At 37.1% G+C, this 21,362-nt stretch overlaps 2 protein-coding genes across 3 annotated transcripts; both read left to right on the top strand.

Moving 5' to 3' along the window:
• The first annotated feature begins 1,555 nt into the window (after window positions 1-1,555).
• On the top strand, window positions 1,556-11,907 carry lsm12b (LSM12 homolog b). Its single transcript, XM_048170514.1, has 5 exons — window positions 1,556-1,730; window positions 3,212-3,345; window positions 6,307-6,416; window positions 7,640-7,766; window positions 11,218-11,907. The coding sequence occupies exons 1-5, from the start codon at window positions 1,604-1,606 to the stop codon at window positions 11,308-11,310; spliced, it is 591 nt and encodes a 196-aa protein (XP_048026471.1). The 5' UTR covers window positions 1,556-1,603; the 3' UTR covers window positions 11,311-11,907.
• Window positions 11,908-12,055: 148 nt separating this feature from the next.
• LOC125255345 (slit homolog 2 protein) lies at window positions 12,056-20,196 on the top strand. Of its 2 annotated transcripts, XM_048170513.1 has the most exons (3): window positions 12,056-13,961; window positions 14,239-14,619; window positions 17,459-20,196. In XM_048170513.1, exons 2-3 carry the CDS (start codon window positions 14,347-14,349, stop codon window positions 18,242-18,244), a joined length of 1,059 nt encoding a protein of 352 aa, XP_048026470.1. In that variant the 5' UTR covers window positions 12,056-13,961; window positions 14,239-14,346; the 3' UTR covers window positions 18,245-20,196. The 2 variants fall into 2 exon arrangements, with proteins under 2 accessions (XP_048026470.1, XP_048026469.1); XM_048170512.1 differs by having other exon boundaries at window positions 12,056-14,619.
• Window positions 20,197-21,362: the final 1,166 nt, after the last annotated feature.

The raw sequence follows: 21,362 nt of genomic DNA, 5'->3' as shown, positions 1-21,362 counted from the left end.
TAATTATTAAGTACATGTGCGAAGAATATTATCTGAACAATGAAAAGGGCTTTTACATTTTTAATCTTTTAATTATTTACATTCACAAGTCAGGAATAGGCTTAAAGGATTAGTTCACTATCAAATTAAAATGTCCTGATAATTTACTCACCCCCATGTCATCCAAGATTCATGTCTTTCTTTCTTTATAAAAGAAATAGGTTTTTGATGAAAACTAGTTTTTCTCCTTAAAGTGGACTTCAGTGGAGCCCAAACAGTAAAGGTAAAATGACAGTTTTAGTGCATTAGTTTAAATGATACAAAGAAATAAGGGTCTTTGAGAAACCATCACTCATTTTCTAAAAAAATAAATAATAATAATTAAAAATGTATACATTTTAACCATAAATGCTCATCTTGAACTAGCTCTCTTCTTCTTTTCTATTTGAATTCCAGCAGTAATAAGTGTATTACTGCCCTCCACGTAGTTTGAACAAATTGTCATATACAATATGTAGTGCAAGTATATGACATTAGTTCTGCTGGAATTCAAATAGCTGGAATTCAAATAGAAAAGAAGAGAGAGCTAGTTCAAGATGAGCATTTATGGTTAAAATGTATATCATTTTAAAAAATTTTTTTTTTTTTTTTTTTTTTTTAGAAAATGAGTGATGGTTTCTCTAGATAAGACCCTTATTCCTCGTCTGGTATCGTTTAAAGCCCTTTGAAGCTGCACTGAAATGTAATTTTGTAATTTTGTAATGTAATGTAATTTTGACCTTCAACCGTTTGGAGACCATTGAAGTCCACTATAAGGAGAATAATCCTGGAATGTTTTCATCAAAAACCTTAATTTCTTTTCGAACTGAAGAGAGAAGGACATGAACATCTTGGATGGCATGGGGGTGAGTAAATTATCAGGAAATTTTAATTTGAAAGTGAACTAATCCTTTAACTAAAAAAAAAAAAAAAACCTCACTGAAACACTTTCAAGCAGGAGAACACACAGTAAGAAAATTGTGAAAACAATAAATAGCCTATTCTAAAGCTTTTCAAATTCATGTAACCGCAAATTCATGTAACAAAACAAATTTGTTTTGTTTTAGCCTACTTTTATTCTTTTGTATTGTTGTTGTTTTTGTGATTTATCTCACATTCTCTGAATTGTTCTCTATACTTTTTGTTCAATATTTGACTGTTATTTCTGGAAGACACTTTGTAGTTAATAAGAAACTTTGTAATTTTGCAGTAAGATTTTTTTTTATTATTATTATTATTTACAGTAGAGGAATACGGTAATAAAAATACATCCATACAAACATATAAAACACAAAAAAATAAAATCTTTTTCATCTTATATCAGACGTCAGACATACACCTATTACATGTTGTTCTCTATCGCGAGTCTTAAAAGATTTAATTTTATTTATATTATTTATTTATTTATTTATTTATTAAAATATTAATTATTATTTATCATTATTATTATTATTATTATTATTATTATTATTTTATTATCGTGTTTCCACTCTTTCCTGTCACCTGACGTGCCTCTGCGTCGTAGCAGTCACGCCGTCGCGTGCGTTTACGTAAAGCTCTCGCTCCGGTTTCCCTGGCGGAGAAGATGGCGGCTCCTGGACCGGGGGAGTATTTCAGTGTCGGGAGCCATGTCTCTTGCCTCACTTGTTTAGGCCAACGTTTGCAGGGAGAGGTGGTGGCTTTCGATTACCCGTCCAAGATGTTGACTCTGAGTATCCTTTATTCCTCGGATATGTGCGTTTAAACGGCTGGACTGTGTCAAACTGAAGCTCCGCGCGAGCATGTTTATGTGTGCGCTAGTGGCCTCATTCAACGCCTATTCTTGCTTCGTTTGCCTTCTATGTTGTGTTTGGACACGATCAGCTGTGTTTGTCGCTTGGTGTTTTCCGTGCTTTGTTGATTTGACGTGGGTTCACATTTGAAAACGTGTTGGAAAAGTGTTGTTTGTGGTTAGCTTGTTGATTAGCATGTCCTCGCGACCGACAGTATTAGCCCGCGCGCTAAGCTAATGTCTTTCCAGTGTAATAATGGCAGCTTTCATTATGGCATGTTACATAGTTTATGAACGATTTTCTTTTTTTATTTCACTAAGTATTAGTTTGGGGGGGGGGGATCATGTCCAGGTTGCGTAACATACACCGGTTTATCATCATACTACACGCGGTATGTCGTTATGCAGTTCAATAATATCAGACTGAATGGTTTTTGTAGTTAAACAAATATTGGAGTTTGAGTGCTGAGATTGGAAGGATGACAGTCAACCCTATTCGCTATATTTAATGCACAAAATCAAGATCACAAATAGGTTCCTTCAATGCAAATGAACTTGCTGAAATACTGCCTTTTTATAGCTCACATCTTTTGACATGCCATTTTAAAGGGTGACCAGAGGAGTGTTGACACAGCCTTTGACCTGGCATGGCTTAATAAAAATCAGTGAAGATTTCACATCACCACGACCTGAAGGTGGATGTTTTTAAAATTATACTAAAATGACTTTATGTGCTAAAAAAAGTGTAAACTATCACTCAGAGGACAGAAGGCATGTTTTTCAGCAAAGTTTTGATCAGGTTGCTAATTTAGAGGCTTTAGAAATTTGTGTATCAGTTGATACAGTAGGCTTCATAGGGTTAAGGATAGATTGTATCCTTTTGTTACCTGGAAAAAAAAGCTTTTCAGGTATCTACTACAGATGGGGACCGTTATTAGTGATGAATTAATTAATCTGCTTGTCACCCATAAGGTTGACCTTCATGAGATTTCGTATTTTTATAAATCCCGCCTGTCCCTGTTCAATACTGACACTACCTTTTTTGACATGTTTGACATCACTTGTCACTTTTTTTCCTCTTGGTCTTATTTTTTGTAGGCTTGCTCAACCAATTACTCATGTTGGTTTCAATTTTATGTATTGCTCTCTGCTCGTCTTTTACGTCTAACCTTGTGTGGGACGGATGAATCAGAGCAGCAGACTGAAGTGATAGTTGAACCGCTCAATGTCTTTGGTGTATTGTAAACAGGTGTGTCATTAACTACTTTCAGTGTTTAGTAAACCAACTCATTTCCCAAACAGGTAGGGTTCAACACCTGCCTTTTTTCTATTTGTTTTTTTTTTTTTTTTTATATAAAGTAAAAGAACAATCTTCATAATCTTGTCTTGATGTTTCTGTTTTACCCTTAACCCTCTTCCCAGAATGTCCTTCCTCCAGCGGTAAGCCCAACCTCAGCGATGTCATCTTGATTAACTTAGCCTATGTTTCAGAGGTGGATATAATTAATGACCGCACTGAGACACCTCCTCCTCTAGCATCCTTGAATGTTAGCAAGGTATGATCAACTTTTGAGCTTAAAGTGTAATGCACTAAGGGTGGGTGGTATGATCACAATTTTACATGCTGCTATGATATGAATTGTTTTAATTTATGGTAAATCTATACATATATGACAATATAGTTGATATGGCCTATTGGTGATGCCTTTTAAAGGGTTAGTTCACTCAAAAATGAAAATTCTGTTATTAATTACTCACCCTCGTATCGTTCCACACCCGTAAGACCTTCGTTCATCTTCAGAACACAAATTAAGATATTTTTGACAAAATCCGAGAGGTATATTCCCGTCCATAGACAGCAAATATAATCAACACTTTCAAGGTCCAGAAAGGTACTAAAGACATCGTTAAAACGGTCGCCGTGACTGCAGTGGTTCAACCTTAATGTTATGAAGTGATGAGAATACTTTTTGTGCGCAAAAATAATTACTTTATTCAACAATCTCTTCTTTGTCATTCTCATATGTTGTTTATGTCCAGCACTTCCAGTTTCTACGTCCGAACAGCGACTCATTATTGGCCTGCTCCTGCATCAGCATCACACGCAAGCGTCATGCTGCTCACGTGATCAGCTTTGGCCAATACTGAGCCGGCATTCGGACGTAAACTCGGAAGCCTTCACTGTGCACCTGCGTAAGGATAATGACAGGGAAGAGTGTTTTGTTCCTCTAGTGTTTGGAGTGCTGCGACGTGACCAGGAAAGCACACCACATGCTAACAGATTCTGTTCACAAACAACCAGAGTCCTGTCTGTGAAGATGGGAAATCTAGCAAAAACTCTCTCATCAATCATGACTTTAGTGTAAATGAACATGGTGGACGACAGGCAAGACGAATAATAAAACGCCATAGGCGATAATAGTGTTTGGACTGCTTTTTACAGAAAATAAAAGCAGGGGGACTTTGGATGAAGTCATGTTAGGCTTCCATCTTCCGTCAGCTCGCTTTCATTTTTTTCGTTCCACGACATGACGCTCTACACAGTGAGTGTGCGTTTGTCCTCGGGGTTCCTCCCACACAACAGGATTTCTGATCGTAAATATATTTAAGATGTTATATACATTTATCATTTGAGATCTGTGCTGCTCTGATGTTCTTCCGAGCAGATTCAATCACTCTCAACACGCATTACACCACAGGAAAAGCTGATAAGATGATCTGTAGAACCATCAAGATAATCAGGACTTTACCTAGGATTGTCATAAGTGGAGAATTGGGCCCAAAATCAGCCTGATTATCGTGTAGTGTGTGGGTTCCTTTAGTAGCAGCAGTTGCAATGGCAGCCTGCATGTATCCGTATCAAACAGATATAGGGCTTTTGTTACAGTACACACAATAGTGACTTATCTTGCATGCGCAGAACCAAAAAGAAAGCACTTGGAAGTAGGGCTGCACGATTAATCGCATGCTATTCTCACGCGCATTTCGTCAGTAAAGCCGGTTCCCTGATTACCGCTAAATCGCCATCACCTGCTTTCAAATGAAGCGGCATTTAATAGACAGAGCCGTAGGTCACTGAAAAGCCACGCAATATCGCGTTCATATCGCAGATGAATCGCCTGCGATAATGAACGCGATATTGCGTGGCTTGTCCGTGAACTACGGCTCCGTCTATTAAAAGGCGCTGCGTTTAAAAACAGGTGATGGCGATTTAGCGGTAATCAGGGAACCGGCTTTACTGACGAAATGCGCGTGAGAATAGCATGCGATTAATCGTGCAGCCCTACTTGGAAGCACAATTGTTGGAAGCACACTGTTGCACAGTGACTATAAATTCTGGTTAGATGAGCCACATGTTCATTTAACTTTTATGCCAGACAAGGAAGTGAAGTTTAGTTGCAGTCTGTTTTTCACGTTACTCCTGTTCATTCAGCGCTCTCTCGTAAAGTAAAGCAGTCCCTCCCACTAATAGCCAGGCACTTTTATCTGCCACGGTAGACATATTTTTGCAAAATTTCTATCGGTTTAAACCATTCTACCACCATCAACACTGCTATACACTTAATTTGTTGGTTGAAAGCAAATACTGTGATTTATGATGTTATTTGTATTTTTGTGTCCTTTTATTAATAAACCTCTATTCTTTTCACATAGTCATGGGTTATGTTCAGACTCCAGGCAAATCAGATTTTTTTCTCAAATCAGATCTTTTTCAGGCTCTCTGCACTATTATTTGCAAGATTTGTGTGTCCAGTCATAACCAACCTGTATGGGTTGATTGGGTAACGATGTAGGCGTACCCACGTATGTGACGAGGCTTTCAAAACGAATGCAGGACAATAGGAGGTGCATCTTCTCGCTCTCCTGTCGAGTCGCGGTGCGGATCTCCTCCGTTGCACAAGAAAAATCAGCAATGGAGGAGACTGGTGTATATTGTGATGTTCCATGCTGTAGTCATGGCCGAAATCTTTGGACATACCATTTTAATACCGTATGAATACCTCTGGCATTTCCGTCACCGGTTTTGATGTTATCGTTGTATGTCGAGTTAATAGTGACACAAAAGACTATTTGAAATCTGGTTTGAGCAGCCAGAACACCCAGACTGAGGCACATCTGTAAAAATACTGTTGCATTTCAAACCACCTCCAGATGTGGTTTGATTCAGATTTGAAAAAATCAGATTTCTCTCTAGACTTTCAAAACCCCATTTGAATATTTTTTTTTTTTTTTTTTTTTTTTTTGCTGACAGTCTGAACATAGCCATAGTGGTTTGTAAAAAGCTTTTCAGATATGTTGTACTAGATCAGGGGTGTCAAACTCCTGGAGGGTCATTGTCCTGCAGAGTTACGCTCCAACCCTAATTAAACCAGCTAATTAGGTCTGCAGGTCTGTATCCCTCCAGGAGCAGAGTTTGACACATGTACTAGATGAACATGTGATGGTAAATAATAAAAGATAGAGATGATGCATGTCTATCAATATCTTATTTTGACATCTTTTTTTTTTTTTTACAGCTTGCCAATCGGGCAAGGACGGAAAAGGAAGACAAGTTGTCCCAAGCCTATGCAATCAGTGCTGGGGTTTCAGTCGAGGGCCAGCAATTATTCCAGACTATACACAAAACGTAAGACTTGCAAACTTTACTTGCATTGTGAAGCCTAATGTAAGATCACAGGCTTTATGTATCTATAATCAGAGTGATGTTAAGTGTTAATTGGGTGATTTATATTGTAAACATTGTTTACTGTTAAATGAATGATTAATGCTTTTGACTTGAGTATGTGAGATAAAGAATCTGTAGCCTACAAGTTGTATTATTTGACGAAGTGGTCCCCCCTCATGTGGACTGCCATGATGATTGAATTAAAGTACAAGGTCAATGTGATTTCAATAAAAACAATCATCTACTGAGAACTCGAGCTTAAACATTTTTTAAGCATGAAACGTGTTTATATATTAAGGCCCCAATATACTTTAAGCGAAATCAAAGAATGAACTGGTGTGACTTCATTTTGAACAAAATCATACCAAAACGAAGTTCCTTTTGTCTTCGTTTGGGGAGTTCGAAATAGCTTACCAAAGTGAACTTTCCAGAAAAGATCGCCCTGTGGTGTGTTTCCCAAAAGCCTTGTTAGCCAACTATGGTTGCGAGTTCCATTAATTTCTGTTGGTAACCAGGGAATTTGTGACCATAGTTGCTTTTGGGAATCGCAACCCTGGCTGGTCAACACCTTCATTACATTATTACGATTACATAATAAGTAGGTGAAGCTCTGTGCTCTGCCTTCTTTGTTGTGAATCTTCTTCAGTTCATTTCTTCTGTTCAGGCCATCAAGGTCAAACATCCGTGAGTAAAACACAGTGGAGAGCTGCTTTATAGTAGAAAATGAAGTTGTAATTGTAATCAAAAGAGACCCTGACATGTTTAATACTGTAAAGCTGCTTGCTTTAAAACAATCTATTGTGTAAAGTGGCATATAAGTAAACGTGACGTGATGGAGTGCCAAATTTCAGAGCTGGTGCAAACATCCACATCGCTATGATCAGATGCTTTCTTGACTGTTTTCTCATCGCTGTCATTTTTGTTTTATTGAAAGAAAAGTACGCAGCACATATTTACATATTCATTTAAACGCCGCTTTCAGTAGCGTGGGCGGCATCATGATGTTCGCTAACAGTATATCGCTGTTCACATATTTCAAACTTCTTTTTACCCCAAAGCAAAGAACGAAAAAGAAATTCGCTGTGAGTATATCGGGGCCTTTACTCTTCATTTGATCATTTTAAGCGTTTTTACTCGCTGCTGGTGTGCCTGTCTTGAGTTTGTTTGATCTCTTTGTTATCCAGCATCAAAGACTGTAAATGGCAGGAGAAGAACATCATTGTGATGGATGACGTCGTAATCTCACCACCATACCAGGTGGAGAACTGCAAAGGCAAAGAGGGAAGTGCTCTAAGTCATATACGCAAAATTGTGAGTATTACAGAATATCTTTCAATTCGGTAATATAGCTTTCATTTTAGTATTGCGTTAAGAGCTCTTCTCCAGCAACATCCATAGGTTTTTACAAGATTGAAAATATGAAAAGTTAAGTCCTTTCTTAAGTCAAATGTGGGATATTTTATCTCTGACTCACAATACAGTCGTTCCATTGGTCGATGCTTAAAAGATGTAAACACAATGGCAAGGCTGCTGTTAGCTTCACAGTTCAGTTGTCAAAGAAGTCTCCTAGTGGCCAAATTCTGGACAAGATAGTGTTGTCAAAAGTACCAACTTTGGTACCAAGTTGGTACTGAAATGTTAAAAATGTAACTATACCAGCCTTTCCCCCCTAGAATTTTGAGCGCTGTTGAGAGGATTCGTAAACGCCTCTGATTGGCCATTGTTCACACGCTCAACAGATGTGTCTGTGATTGGCTACGATGATCAAAGACGACTATTTACAACATGTATTTGAAGCATTGATCATTGGAGCCAATCACAGACACATCTGATGAGCACGTGAACACAATGGCCAATCAGAGGTGTTTAAGAATCCGCTCAAAATGCTGGTGGTATCACATTTCTAAAATTTCAGTACCGACGTGGTACTTTTGACGACACGAAACAATGCTTCAAATGCAGTGCCGTCATTTGATCTACAAGTGCTTTATTGTGACCTCATTTACTCTCATGTCTGTCAAAATTGGCCATTTTTGATGTTTCCCTGTAACCTAAGTATTTTCGAGTTGGAAATGCAACAGTAGTGATGGGTTGCCAATAGGGGTGTAACGATACGCTCAGGTCATGATACAGTACGTATCTCGATACGGAGTTCACGATTACGAATACGTATCACGATATTTTGAACAAAATGAAACTGAAATTCAAACAAGATTTATTCAAAAAAACATGAACAAATTTCAATAATTTTCCTTGTTGTACATACAAGATCACATTTCAATAAAATAAATAAAATTTCAATAAAATAAATAAAAATAAAATTTTAATAAAAACCTTCTGTATTCAAATTAACAGTTTCAAATTAACAATAGGGCTGTCTGTCACTGAAAAAAAATGTTAAATTTAACACGAACTTAGAATTATGAATAGGGGCCGTTCACATATCGCGTCTAAAAACGCGTTCTCCTTCTTTCCAAAGCGCTTGCGCTCCCGTGGCGTCGGTCGTTGCTATGCAACCATGAACTGAGCTCTCCAAGAGGATCAGGATGTTTCTGCAAAGGATAAATGATTTCTAGCCCTTGCATTAGTTTTACTACGAGATATATTGATGGAGATAATATAGAAAAACCACCATATACAGCTATGATCAGCTGTTTGGCTGAGCTTTTGATGTTTTGTTACGGAAAGGCCATAGCTGATCGGTTGATTCTTGTCACATGACCTGCGGTGCGCTTGCGGCATTCTGTAAAGTTGAGAATTGCATGCGCGTTGCGACCGCGTTGATCCCATTATGAGTGCGCCTGCCGCGCGGCTACATTTGGAAAAAAATAACTGACTTGCACGCGGAAAAGACGCAATATGTGAACGGCCCCACAGAACTTCTTAAAGCAAAGCATCGCAAGCGTCTTTTGCTTTTCCGTGAGCACAGCTGTTGCTGTGCACTGCGGTGAAAGAAAGCCACGACTTTTCTCATGCGACCATGCAAGAGACTGACATGAGAAACGTTTAAACCTGCTTGCAAGATTCAATGTGTGCCCGAAACACTTACTGAACTAGAGAGCTGATTGAGACACACCATTTATATGCGGTGACAACCGGCTTCTCTCACTGCCACCTTGCAGAGTAGGTCACGTCGGCAGCTCAACCAATAAGATTAAACTGCCGTCATATCGTAAAAGACACACTAATTCATCTGTGCTCTGATGCTTCCTGAAGCAGTGTTTTGAAATCGGCCATCACTAAAGTCGTTATTTTGTTTTTTTTGCCGCTCCAAAAATATTCTCGTCGCTTTATAATATTAATATTGAACCACTGTACTCACATGAACTGATTTAAATATGTTTTTAGAATAACTAAAATATCTTAATATTTTACACGGCATGAGGGTGAGTAATAAATGACAGAATTTTCATTTTTGGGTGAACTAACCCTTTAATGGAATGAGAGTGGAAATTAAATCAAATGAGCCAGTGAATCAGAATCAAATTGTGAAATCTGTCAGTACCCAGTTCTAGTAAATTGTGACTTAATACGTTTAGTGTAACACATCAGTAGTGTTTTTTACTTCCACTTAAAAAAAAAAAAAAGAAAAAAGAAAGCATGGCTACCATGTTTTCCCTTCAAGTGCATTTTAAATACATTATGCCAGTGGCTCCCAAACTGGGTACGTGAGGTGACAGAGAGGGTTTGCGAACAAAATGCTTCGGGTAATTCTACACCACCTTAAAATAACATTAAAACCCAGCATGCATTTCTAACAGGCAAAATGCTGTAAAAGGTCAAATACATGACATCCAATGACATTACCTCATCTTTTGTGGTCAAAACTGACTGCATCCACATAAGCAGTGTGTATATGATAGGTTGCGTGCAGAGTATGTTGCCTTAGCCAGTCACGTTCTCGACAGTGTACCTTTTGTAAAAGTGTGGATTTACAAATAAAGACACAGACTGTGCATGGAGATCGATTAAGACTCAATACAAAAACATAGCCTACTCTGTGTGAGTTCTTGTTTTTAACGTTGATAATATATTATATGAGCAAGACTGCAATTTTTCCCAAATATCCACACGATTGCAATTCTGACATTGATTTTATACAACAGTTAAACAAACAAAAGTGTAATATTAAGTGATGTACATCTTAAACACAGTATTGTTTGCAACGAAATAAGTTCCAACAAAAGCCACAGCAGAACTGCAACACAGTGGTGTTTCGTGAACGAATCTGCAGCTTTGAACGAATCGTGAGTCAATGATTCATTGACCCATTCATAAATACAGCCACTTGCTTCCTTATGGAGTGAATGAGTGACTCGATGGCTCACTCATTAAGACAGTGGCTTAATGCCACCTACTGGCAGTTTGTTTAATATTATGAAGTATCACTTCATTCTTTTTAACATTTACTATATTTAAAACATTTATTTTGTAAAGGTAAAAAATGCACTGGATAATACATTTTAGGGGGCAAATATTGTCCCCTACTGGAAAATGTGTGACTGCAGTCTAAGTGGGGGAAAAAGGGGGTACACAAAAGGATATTTAATGCACTCTAAAGAGCTTAGGAACTACTGTGTTATGCTGTTTAGATTTCACTGGAAAGCTTGTGTCGGTGGTGTAGAAAAACTTTTATTTTATACAAGGCAGGTGATGCATATGTCTCTGAATGTTTCTACAGTGGATGAGTTGACGCTTGATTGTGCATCCACGTATACAGGTGTCATATTGATCGCTTGTCATGATTTGTCTTTCTTTTCAGGTTGAGAAACATTTTAGAGATGTGGAAAGCCAGAAGTCGATGCAACGTACACAAGCACAGCAAACACAGAAGGACTCGTCTTTATCCTCCTGAGTGGGGGGTATGGCTCATCCGGGGAGGGCACCACGGGCATCAAGGGCCTAACAGCTGGTTGAAACCAGCGCTCATCTCCCCCTCTGCGTCGTAGTCCGAGGGTGGATGCACCAAGGGCCTAGGGTCTGGAAGATCAACAAAAGAAACAAAAAAAAAAACAAAAAAAAAAAAGCAAAAATGTTTTAAGAAACATGAGAGTGAAAAGAGTTCATTCTAAATTAGACTTTATAAAGATAATTTAAAACACCAACCATCAAACAAACCATAGTTTCTTTGACTAACAGTGTCTTATCCCCTCTCTGCCCCTTCTTCCTCCTCCTGTGTTTCATCTAAAGATAGCTTTTCATATTTTCTTCTCTCTTACATCCCTCCTTCGCCTTCTATTCCATTTTGTCAAAAAAAAAAGAAAAAACAAACCAGTCAGAAAAGCTTATTAGCTTTATTTACTTTGATGCTTTTTTTTTTTTTTTTTCTTTCTTTGGCTGTTTGTTCTACAAGTGTCTGTCTGTTCTGTATTTTAAACAAAATGTGACTTCAGATGCCACACGTTACAAAGGACATTTTCTAAAATAAAAGTAACAAAAATTCTGACTGTAATACTGTACTTTCAGTTGCTTTTTCAGAAACACAATATGCTTGCAGAAGGGGTTAAAAACATTTGCCCTTTCTGTCAAAGGTTTAAATGCTTGAAAGAAACACTGGTTATGTGGCATTTTTTTCCATCTGTTCTAATCCAATAGCATTTTATTCATTTTGCAAAAACAACAGTAGTTAAACCGTGATTAACATAACATTGGCTCAGTATTACGGAAGCTTATTTCCACCACTGAATAAAAAAAAAAAAAAAAATTGCGAGAAGAACAATTCTGACTTTTTTTTTTTTCCCACAATTTCAAGTTATAAAGTTACAATTGCAGGATAAACTCAAAATTGCAAGAAAGTCAGAATTGCGAGTTATAAACTCACAATTGTAGATTATAAACTCTGTTGCGAGAAGCAAAGTCAGGATTGCAAGAAATAAAGTCAGGAATGCGAGTTATAAATTCAAAATTGCAGGTTATATACTCAATTGCAAGAAATAAAGTCAGGATTGCGAGTTATAAACTCAAAATTGCGAGAAATAAAGTCAGGATTGCGAGTTATAAACTCAAAATTGCAGGTTGTAAACTCTCAATTGCAAGAAAATGTCAGAATTGTGAGTTATAAACTCAGTTGCGAGTTTTAAACTCAACTGCAGGATATAAATTCACAATTGCAAGAAATAAAGTCAGAATTACAAGTTATAAACTTCTGACTTTTTCTCGCAATTGTGAGTTTATATCTTCAGAATTGTGATAGAAACTCGCATTTGCGAGTCATAAAGCCAGAATTGTAAGATAAAAAGTTGCAATTACCTTTTTATTTTTTATTCAGTGGTGGAAACAAGCTTCCATACGGTATGGCTGGCTACCAAACTAGTATTTATGCCATGTGTGCAATATTCTGTGCATGGCATGCGTCTGTTTTGTAAACATGGAATAGCTAATTTGCCAAACCAGTATATCATAGTGTAATACGCTTGACATTGCAGTTCCAGTATGATGCATGAACCAGAAGTAAAATCAACTGTTTTATTTCTGACATAATTGGACACTATTTGCCTAATTAAACATGCCTTGTGATAATGTAGCATAGTACTTTGATACGAATAACACATGCTATTTCCCATACCATGCAGACTGCAGAGTATATTCTGCGCTAGTACTCCATTTCAAAACAAGTCATGCTGCATGGATTTTTTGTCCAATTGTTCACTTTTTTTCACCTTTAGTCACATGTTGAATCTTTCCTTTTTGGAGTATTTTTAGAAATCATAAAAGAAACGTGGTTCTAGGTGCACATGTAATTTTAATAACGTTGGTCAAATATCTTTAAATCTCATTAGCTACACACTGCCAACAGCCTTTGGGTTAATTACACGAATAGAGTTTCAATCGATCATTTATCACTGCTATGAACTATATCCTTGACCCTATTATGGCAGTGTCAAAAGGTCTTGATTGTTCTTGAATAATTAAGGATTAAAGGTTAGATTATTACTGTAACTAATATGCACACTGCTGGCACCAGTTTCCATCACTAAACACACCTCACCATGATACACGTCAAAGATTTAACATGGTGTAAGATGCCCCTTGGGGTTTCTTTTGAGATCTTTAACATGCTTAACTGTAAGACTACACGTCCTGTTTCTAAAGTGATGGGACCGTTGAATGAAATATTCAGTATGTACCAAGTACTCTTGTTTCTTGAGTGATGCAATGTGCTTTGCGGATAAATCAAGTCCATGTCATAGAGACTCAAGCAGGGTTGCATGCAGGACACTCTTTGCTTTAGATCTAAATCAGAATTTCAAGCTTTGTTAATAGTTGAACACGAATCAAGGGTGTCAGACTTACCTCATTTGTAAGTGGCTTTAGATTAAAGCATCTGTTAAATGATTAAATGTAGAAGTAGTGTTAAGTTTTTAAGCAAAGGGTTAGGGTAAAAATCTAATAGAGTTTGAACATAAATTGAATTATGTAGAGGAAAATGTGCTGTTTGATATTAGTGGCACGTTTCTACTCAAATAGTGGCTCCATATTCTTGAAGACGGATTTGAGCAGTTTGTGGTAAGTACAATTAGATCTATAATTCTTTAAGCATGAATGAATGTCTTGGAAATGCGATCTGTACACAGCTGGCCAGGAAGAATGTTGACCGACTTAATAATGAACTCCGACTATGATTGTGTGAAATGATAAACGGATTAAAGGATTTAGCTCTTTATGTAATTTGAGTACTCATGCCAAGCCACAAATCCTTGTAGATCTCAGACTGCAAGCTGTTTGAAAATTAATTATAAATTTACAGGAATATACCAGTTGACTTTATTTTCTTTCCGCTCAGCCAGACGATCCTGCGCTGAGAACGAGCGAGACGAGTGTTTGTTGATCTGGTATACCTCTACAAACTTTTTCCTTTTTTTAATGGAGTCTCTTTGAGCTCAAGTTGAAGATGCTCTGCGTCATATTTTTACCCATCACGTTACTAGTTGCTGGGGGCTCAAAGCTCTGCCCTCATCAGTGTTCTTGTTATGAAGCATCTGAGCTGGTGGACTGTCGATCGCGAGGTTTCACTCACATTCCCCACAGTATTCCACACGGCACGTGGCTCCTGGACCTCAGTGGGAATAAGTTGTCGGAGTTGAGGAGTACCTCTTTTACTGGGATATGGGCCCTCCGGGTCCTCCTGCTTTCACAAAGCAACATGCAGGTGGTGCATTCTCAGGTGCGCTTAAATTTGGGTGTTTGTGTGAATTTCTTTTTCCAACTACACTTACCTTAAATAAACCTTAAATAAAGGCTGTTTATCGGCATTGGTTCCATGGGATCTTTTCATTGCACAAAAGGTTCTTAATAGTGTAAAAAGGTTCTTTAGATTATTGAAACATTCTTAACGCTAAGAAAAAGAAATGGTTTCTTTAAGAACTGATCACTGAAAGGTTCTTTGGAGAACCAAAAATAGTTCTTCTACACTCTTAAAAATACAAGTTCCAAAAGGGGGTTTTCACAACCATGCCATACACACTCTTCTTAAAAGTAAAGGTTCTTTATTGGCATATGGTTAAATGTCCATGGAACATTTCCATTGCACTTAAGGTTCTGAGTTTTAAAATGTTCTTTGATCTAAGATAAAATTGATTCAAGAACTTTTCACTGAAAAGTTCTTTGGGGAACCCAGAATGGTTCTTCTATGGCATCACTATGAAAACCCGTTTTGTAAGCTTTATTTTAGAATTTTTTTTTAGAGTTTAGAAGAACTACTGAATTTGGGTCCCCCAAAGAGCCTTTCAGTGAGCAGTTCTTAAAAGAAAGGTTGCTCATGGAACCATATGTGCTAATATATATATATACAGGTGCTGGTCATATAATTAGAATATTGTAAAAAAGTTAATTTTTTTATTGCAAATTATTTTAAAAAATGAAACTTTCATATATTCTAGATTCCCTACATGTAAAGTAAAACATTTCAAAAGTTTTTTTTTTTTTTTTTTTTTTTTTAATTTGTTGATTAGAGCATACAGCTCATGAAAGTACAAAATCCAGTATCTCAAAATATTAGAATATTTACATTTGAGTTTCATTAAATGACCATCCCTACAGTATAAATTCCGGGTATCTCTTGTTCTTTGAAACCACACTAATGGGGAAGACTGCTAACTTGGCAATGGTCCAGGAGACAATCATTGACACCCTCCACAAAGAGAATAAGTGACAGAAGGTCATTACTGAATGGGGTGGCTGTTTACAGAGTGATGTATCAAAGCATAATAAACGCAGAGTTGACTGGAAGGAAGAAATTGGGTAGGCAAAGGTGCACAAGCAACAGGGATGACCGCAAGCTTGAGAATACTGTCAAGTAAAGCCGATTCAAACACTTGGGAGAGCTTCACAATGAGTAGAATAAAGCCGGAGTCAGCACATCAAGAGTCACCACACTCAGACATCTTCAGGAAAAGGACTACCAAGCCACTTCTGAAACAGAAACAAAGTCAGAAGCATCTTACCTGGGCTAAGGAGAAAAAGAACTGGACAGTGAACAGTGGTCGAAAGTCCTCTTTTTAGATAAAAGTAAATTTTGCATTTCATGTTGAAATCATGGTCCCAGACTCTGAAGGAAGACTGGAGAGGCACAGAATCCAAGCTGCTTGAAGTCTAGTGGGAAGTTTCTGAAGTTAGTAATGATTTGGGGGGGCTGTGACGTCTACTGGTGTTGGTCCATTGTGTTTTATCAAGTGCAAAGTCAATGCAGCCATCTTCCAGGAGATTTTGAAGCACTTTATGCTTCCATCTGCTGACAAGCTTCATGGAGATGCTGATTTCCTTTTCCAGCAGGACTTTAGCACCTGCCCACAGTGCAAAAACCAATTCCAAGTGGTTTGCTGACCATGATATTACTGTGTTTTATTGGCCAGCCAACATGCCTGACCCCTGAGTCTATGGGATATTTTCAAGAGAAAGATGAGAAACAGTCGATCCAACAATATACAGATGATCTGAAGGCTCAATAGTGCCTCAGCAGTGCCACAGCTGATCACTTCCATGCCACACTTTACTGATGCTGTAATTTGTGCTAGGAGCAAGCCATTTGCTGTAATATGTGTTGCAGACCAAGTATTGAGTACACAAATGAACATACTTTAAAGAACTTGAACTTTTCTGTTTTGCAAATCCATTTTTTGATTGATCTTAGGAAATATTCTAATATTTTGAGATACTGGATTTTGGACTTTCATGAGCTGTACGCTCTAATCATCAAAATGTTAAAAAGAACTTTTGAAATGTTTTACTTTACATGTAGGGAATCTAGAATATATGAAAGTTTCATTTTTAAAAATAATTTACAATAAAAAAAATGAACTTTTTGATGATATTCTAATTATATGACCAGCACCTGTGTATATATATATATATATATATATATATATATATATATATATACCCATTTGGACCCATTGGGACCTTTATTTTTAAGTGTATTTAAAGGAATAGTTCACTCCAAAATGAAAATTCTGTCATTATTTAGCCTGATATTTCCAAACCCAACTGTCCTCTGTGGACCACAAAATATGTAATGAAAATGCCTCTGTGTTTTTTGTCCATTCCAGTGTTGTCCATGTTTGAACCCCTTTGACTTTCACTGTGAGGACAAAAACAGTTGAAACATCTCCAAATTATCATCTTTTTGTGTTCCACAGAAGAAAGAAAGTCATGGAGGTTTGGAACGACAGGAGTATGTGTAAATTATTACAGAATTGAGAACCATCGCTTCAAACACTGAAATTGGTAGGGCGCTGTCACTGGGGCAGTACCTTAGGATACAAAAGTGAAAAGGTACATCTTTGTAACTTACTTAGCCCTTAAAGGTACATATTAGTACTTTAAAAGTATATATTAGTACCTTTTCACTTTTGTACCTTAGGGTACTTAGGGTACCAGTGACAAGTGCCGTACCTTTTTTTCTGAGAGTGAATGTGATCAGAAAATGCATTCCTCTGCCTCTCTCTTTTGTCTTTAAATTAAGTTTAACTGGATTGTTAGATGAATGTTCCTTGTTTCTGTTCCAGGCTCTTTCCTCTCTGACCTTCCTGGAAAAGTTGGACCTGTCTTACAATGAGCTTCACGTCCTTCCTCCAGATTTCTCTCAAGGGTTGACCTCCCTTAAAGATCTCAAGCTTTCCCACAATGCTCTGGAGCGTCTTGAGACCCACTCATTCAAGGACCTAGAAAGTCTGGAGAGGTTAGATCTCAGTCACAACCACATTCAGGTCATTGAAGTTGGGGCATTTCGTGGACTTATCATGCTAAGGCACCTTAACCTGGCATGGAATCAATTGACGGTTCTTCAAGGAGGTCTTCTGACCATGCAACAAGGTCTTGGGGTTCTTCTCTTGGACCACAATAATGTCTCCAAAATTGAAGCGGAAGCTCTGGCTCCCCTACAAACCCTCACCATACTGAACTTAGAAGCCAACCAGTTGAGAAGCCTTAAGTTCAAGACATTCTTAAACCTTCAGACACCCAGCACACATCTGCAGATGTCAGAGAACCCTTGGACGTGTGACTGCGAACTGCATCGTGTTTTCAGTAAGATACTCTACGTCAGGCATCTCCACGTGGATGATTACATGAATATCACGTGCCACTCTCCGCTCTTACTGGCTGGAGCGTCTCTGGGTTTGATGCACAGTCAGCTGTGTATCGCAGAAACAGCCACTGTTCTGATCATTACCGGAACTGTGATGGTCACTGTAGTGGCGGCCATGGTTATGGCAGAACGGAAGCGAAAGAAGAAAAAGATGAACCTGGAAAAACAAGGAAACGAGCCTATGCCTTGGGTGTCTCACAAATGAAGAAGGGAGGAAAAGTCAACAGATATTAGAAATACAATCTTTTTTTACGATATTAGACCAGGTCTTTGTTTTTGTGCATGTAGCAAGGCCTGAAATAAGGTCTGTAAACACAAGTTCAAGTTATTTTCACATTTTAATCTGTGACACAAAATACATCAGTAATACCCCCTTGTGAAGAGGCTAAATGGGACTATTGAAGTTGTTGGGGAAATTAAACTTCAAACCAAACAGTTAAACTCATCTACTCACTAGTCACTTTCACAACCTCTTGGTTTTAATAATCACTCTCTTGTGAATTATTCTGTCTCAAACTGTCAGGGAAAATGTTTTTAAAATAAAGACCGAAAGAGTTGTGGGAGTGAAGAATAAAAAATAAAAAAGGTAATTGTGACTTTATCTCACAATTCTGACTTTTTTCTCGCAATTGGGAGTTAACAATTCTAACTTTTTTTCTCAGAATTGCGTGAAATAAACTTGCAATTGTAAGTTATAAAGTCCAAATTATGTGATATAGTCTTTTTTTTCCCCTCAGAATTGCACTTTATAACACAGTTGCAAGTTTATAACTTTATTTCTCGTAATCGTGAGTTTATATCTCAGAGTACTGACATTATAACTCGCAATTTTGAGAAAAGAAGTCAAGACTTGAGAGATAAAAAGTCGCAATTACATATTTTATATTTAGTGGCGGAAACAAGCTTCCATAGTGGGAGGCTTAATGGTCGTGATGTTGAAGTCATGTGACCGTGGTGTAGTTCATTTATAGCCTAACTTTAGCTTTTTACTTCTGACGATTGTATTTAGGCTTCAAAATTCATAAAAATGAAGCAGGGTGATGCAAAGTTATGAGTTGGCTACAAATATACGGCATCACTGCAGCACTCTGTAATTTATATTATATTAATAATCAATCCTATTAATTCAGTATGGATACATTTTTCCTCACTCTGAGAAACGTCACATTACTTGTTTGTGAACGCTCTTTCATATTGACTCGGTCATCCCTAACTTGAAGGCTGCACCAGAACACAGACTTTGGATTTTTTAGTACACGATTGTTTTCATCCCATAGTGTAAAACACATTATTAGAAGCATATTTCAGTAGTTTGATTTAAAATGTGCAATTACTGACTTATTTTTTGATGATCTTGCTAATTGTATAAAATCCTGCTAAAGGAAATTCGACTTGAGTTTGGGTTTCAGAATTCAAGATGGTAGAATGACGCATGAAGAAGGTTTGTTTACTTTTTGGAACTCGATACCTGGAGCACCAGCCTGACCTTTGGGGACGGCCTGTAATTTTATTCATTGTTACTTTAAATACACGTGAAGGGATTCTAGTTAATAATTTATTATTGTGTCCTTGTGTGCTGGACCAAATTTGTTTGATCAACATTTTCTTGTTGACCAGATTATCAGCTGAATCATTTAGAGAACTTACATTTGAAATTATTTTAGTTCCGGTTTGTACACTTTGAGGGATAATACGACAAGTTTGATAATGAGTTGCTGTTGTAATATTTACTCCATAAATCTATTTCTCTACATACATACATACATAAGTGTTTAAAAAAGCAACAAATTCAAAAATATACATTTAAATTGAAAGGCAGAGATTTTCCATAAAAAAAAAAAAAAAAAAAAAAAAAAAAATTGCCTATCAAAGTTGTGTCCTTGCTTTGCGTCAACTGTGTCAGGATTTTTTATAATTCTGAATAAATCAAGCAATGTCACGGTCATCTTTAACTCTGAGGAGCACTTACTATTTCCTGCTCATTGTGGATCTCACAGTAGGACACATAGTCCTGGAATTTTTATAGTTTTTATGTTTTATACAAACTATGTTGAAGTTTCTGCAGGCATAGCTTTAACATGTCAACTCCGTCATCCCGGTGTAATAGTTTCTGTAAATAGTTGTGGGATAAATCTTGGCATTTTTGATGTTTGTTAAGGCAGCTACAACTGAGAAAGAAACAAAATTGCTCCACTGTACATGTGGCTAAGGTGGAAAAAAATTTAATTTTGTCAACTCCGTCAGGTTTTATGTCTGATGGTTGACAAGTACTCTCAAAAAGTATTTTTTTAGGAAGTATAAAGATTTTAGGAACTGGGTTGTGCATAATTACCCCAACCCAAGAAAAAAAAAAAAATTAGAGAATTTACTTTTTTCCACACTTAGCTCCTTTACTGAACACCATTATTACATAATTGAAGACTTTACACTGTTGTTGGATGAATCAAATTAAAATATCATGCTTTTTAATGGTTTTGACAGAATTGACACAAAATAAGTTCTGAAGTAAATAAATGTAAATAAAAAAAAAAAAAAAAAAAAAAATTCATAAAAACCTATTCCATTACATGGTTCATTAGCTGAGACCTTTGTCTACAAATATATCAGTTTAAAAATAATGTGTTTTTAAATAATAAAAACTAACTTTTGTCCCTTATCTCAAAAATCAGTGATATATATAGATTACAGGTGCTGGTCATATAATTAGAATATCATCAAAAAGTTGATTTATTTCACTAATTCCATTCAAAAAGCGAAACTTGTATATTATATTCATTCATTACACACAGACTGATATATTTCAAATGTTTATTTCTTTTAATTTTGATGATTATAACTGACAACTAAGGAAAATCCCAAATTAAGTATGTCAGAAAATTAGAATATTACTTAAGACCAATACAAAGAAAGGATTTTTAGAAATCTTGGCCAACTGAAAAGTATGAGCATGTACAGCACTCAATACTTAGCTGGGGCTCCTTTTGCCTGAATTACTGCAGCGATGCGGCGTGGCATGGAGTCGATCAGTCTGTGGCACTGCTCAGGTCTTATGAGAGCCCAGGTTGCTCTGATAGTGGCCTTCAGTTTTCTGCATTGTTGGGTCTGGCATATCGCATCTTCCTCTTCACAATACCCCATAGATTTTCTATGGGGTTAAGGTCAGGCGAGTTTGCTGGCCAATTAAAAACAGGGATACCATGGTCCTTAAACCAGGTACTGGTAGCTTTGGCACTGTGTGCAGGTGCCAAGTCCTGTTGGAAAATGAAATCTGCATCTCCATAAAGTTGGTCAGCAGCAGAAAGCATGAAGTGCTCTAAAACTTC

Source organism: Megalobrama amblycephala, linkage group LG20 (assembly GCF_018812025.1).
Source record: "Megalobrama amblycephala isolate DHTTF-2021 linkage group LG20, ASM1881202v1, whole genome shotgun sequence".
Classification (NCBI taxonomy): Eukaryota; Metazoa; Chordata; class Actinopteri; order Cypriniformes; family Xenocyprididae; genus Megalobrama; species Megalobrama amblycephala.
The sequence above is the reverse complement of the archived record's forward strand: the minus strand, read 5'-3'. Positions and strand labels throughout refer to the sequence as shown.

What these genes read in the sequence shown, in the direction of transcription:
- lsm12b (XM_048170514.1), top strand. Translation starts at nt 1,604, where the DNA reads ATGGCGGCTCCTGGACCGGGGGAGTATTTCAGTGTCGGGAGCCATGTC. An exon ending in GTCCAAGATGTTGACTCTGA is followed by an intron (nt 1,731 to 3,211) that starts GTATCCTTTATT and finishes CCCTCTTCCCAG; the next exon opens with AATGTCCTTCCTCCAGCGGT. An exon ending in TTCCAGACTATACACAAAAC is followed by an intron (nt 6,417 to 7,639) that starts GTAAGACTTGCA and finishes TTTGTTATCCAG; the next exon opens with CATCAAAGACTGTAAATGGC.
- LOC125255345 (XM_048170513.1), top strand. Translation starts at nt 14,347, where the DNA reads ATGCTCTGCGTCATATTTTTACCCATCACGTTACTAGTTGCTGGGGGC. An exon ending in TGCAGGTGGTGCATTCTCAG is followed by an intron (nt 14,620 to 17,458) that starts GTGCGCTTAAAT and finishes TTTCTGTTCCAG; the next exon opens with GCTCTTTCCTCTCTGACCTT.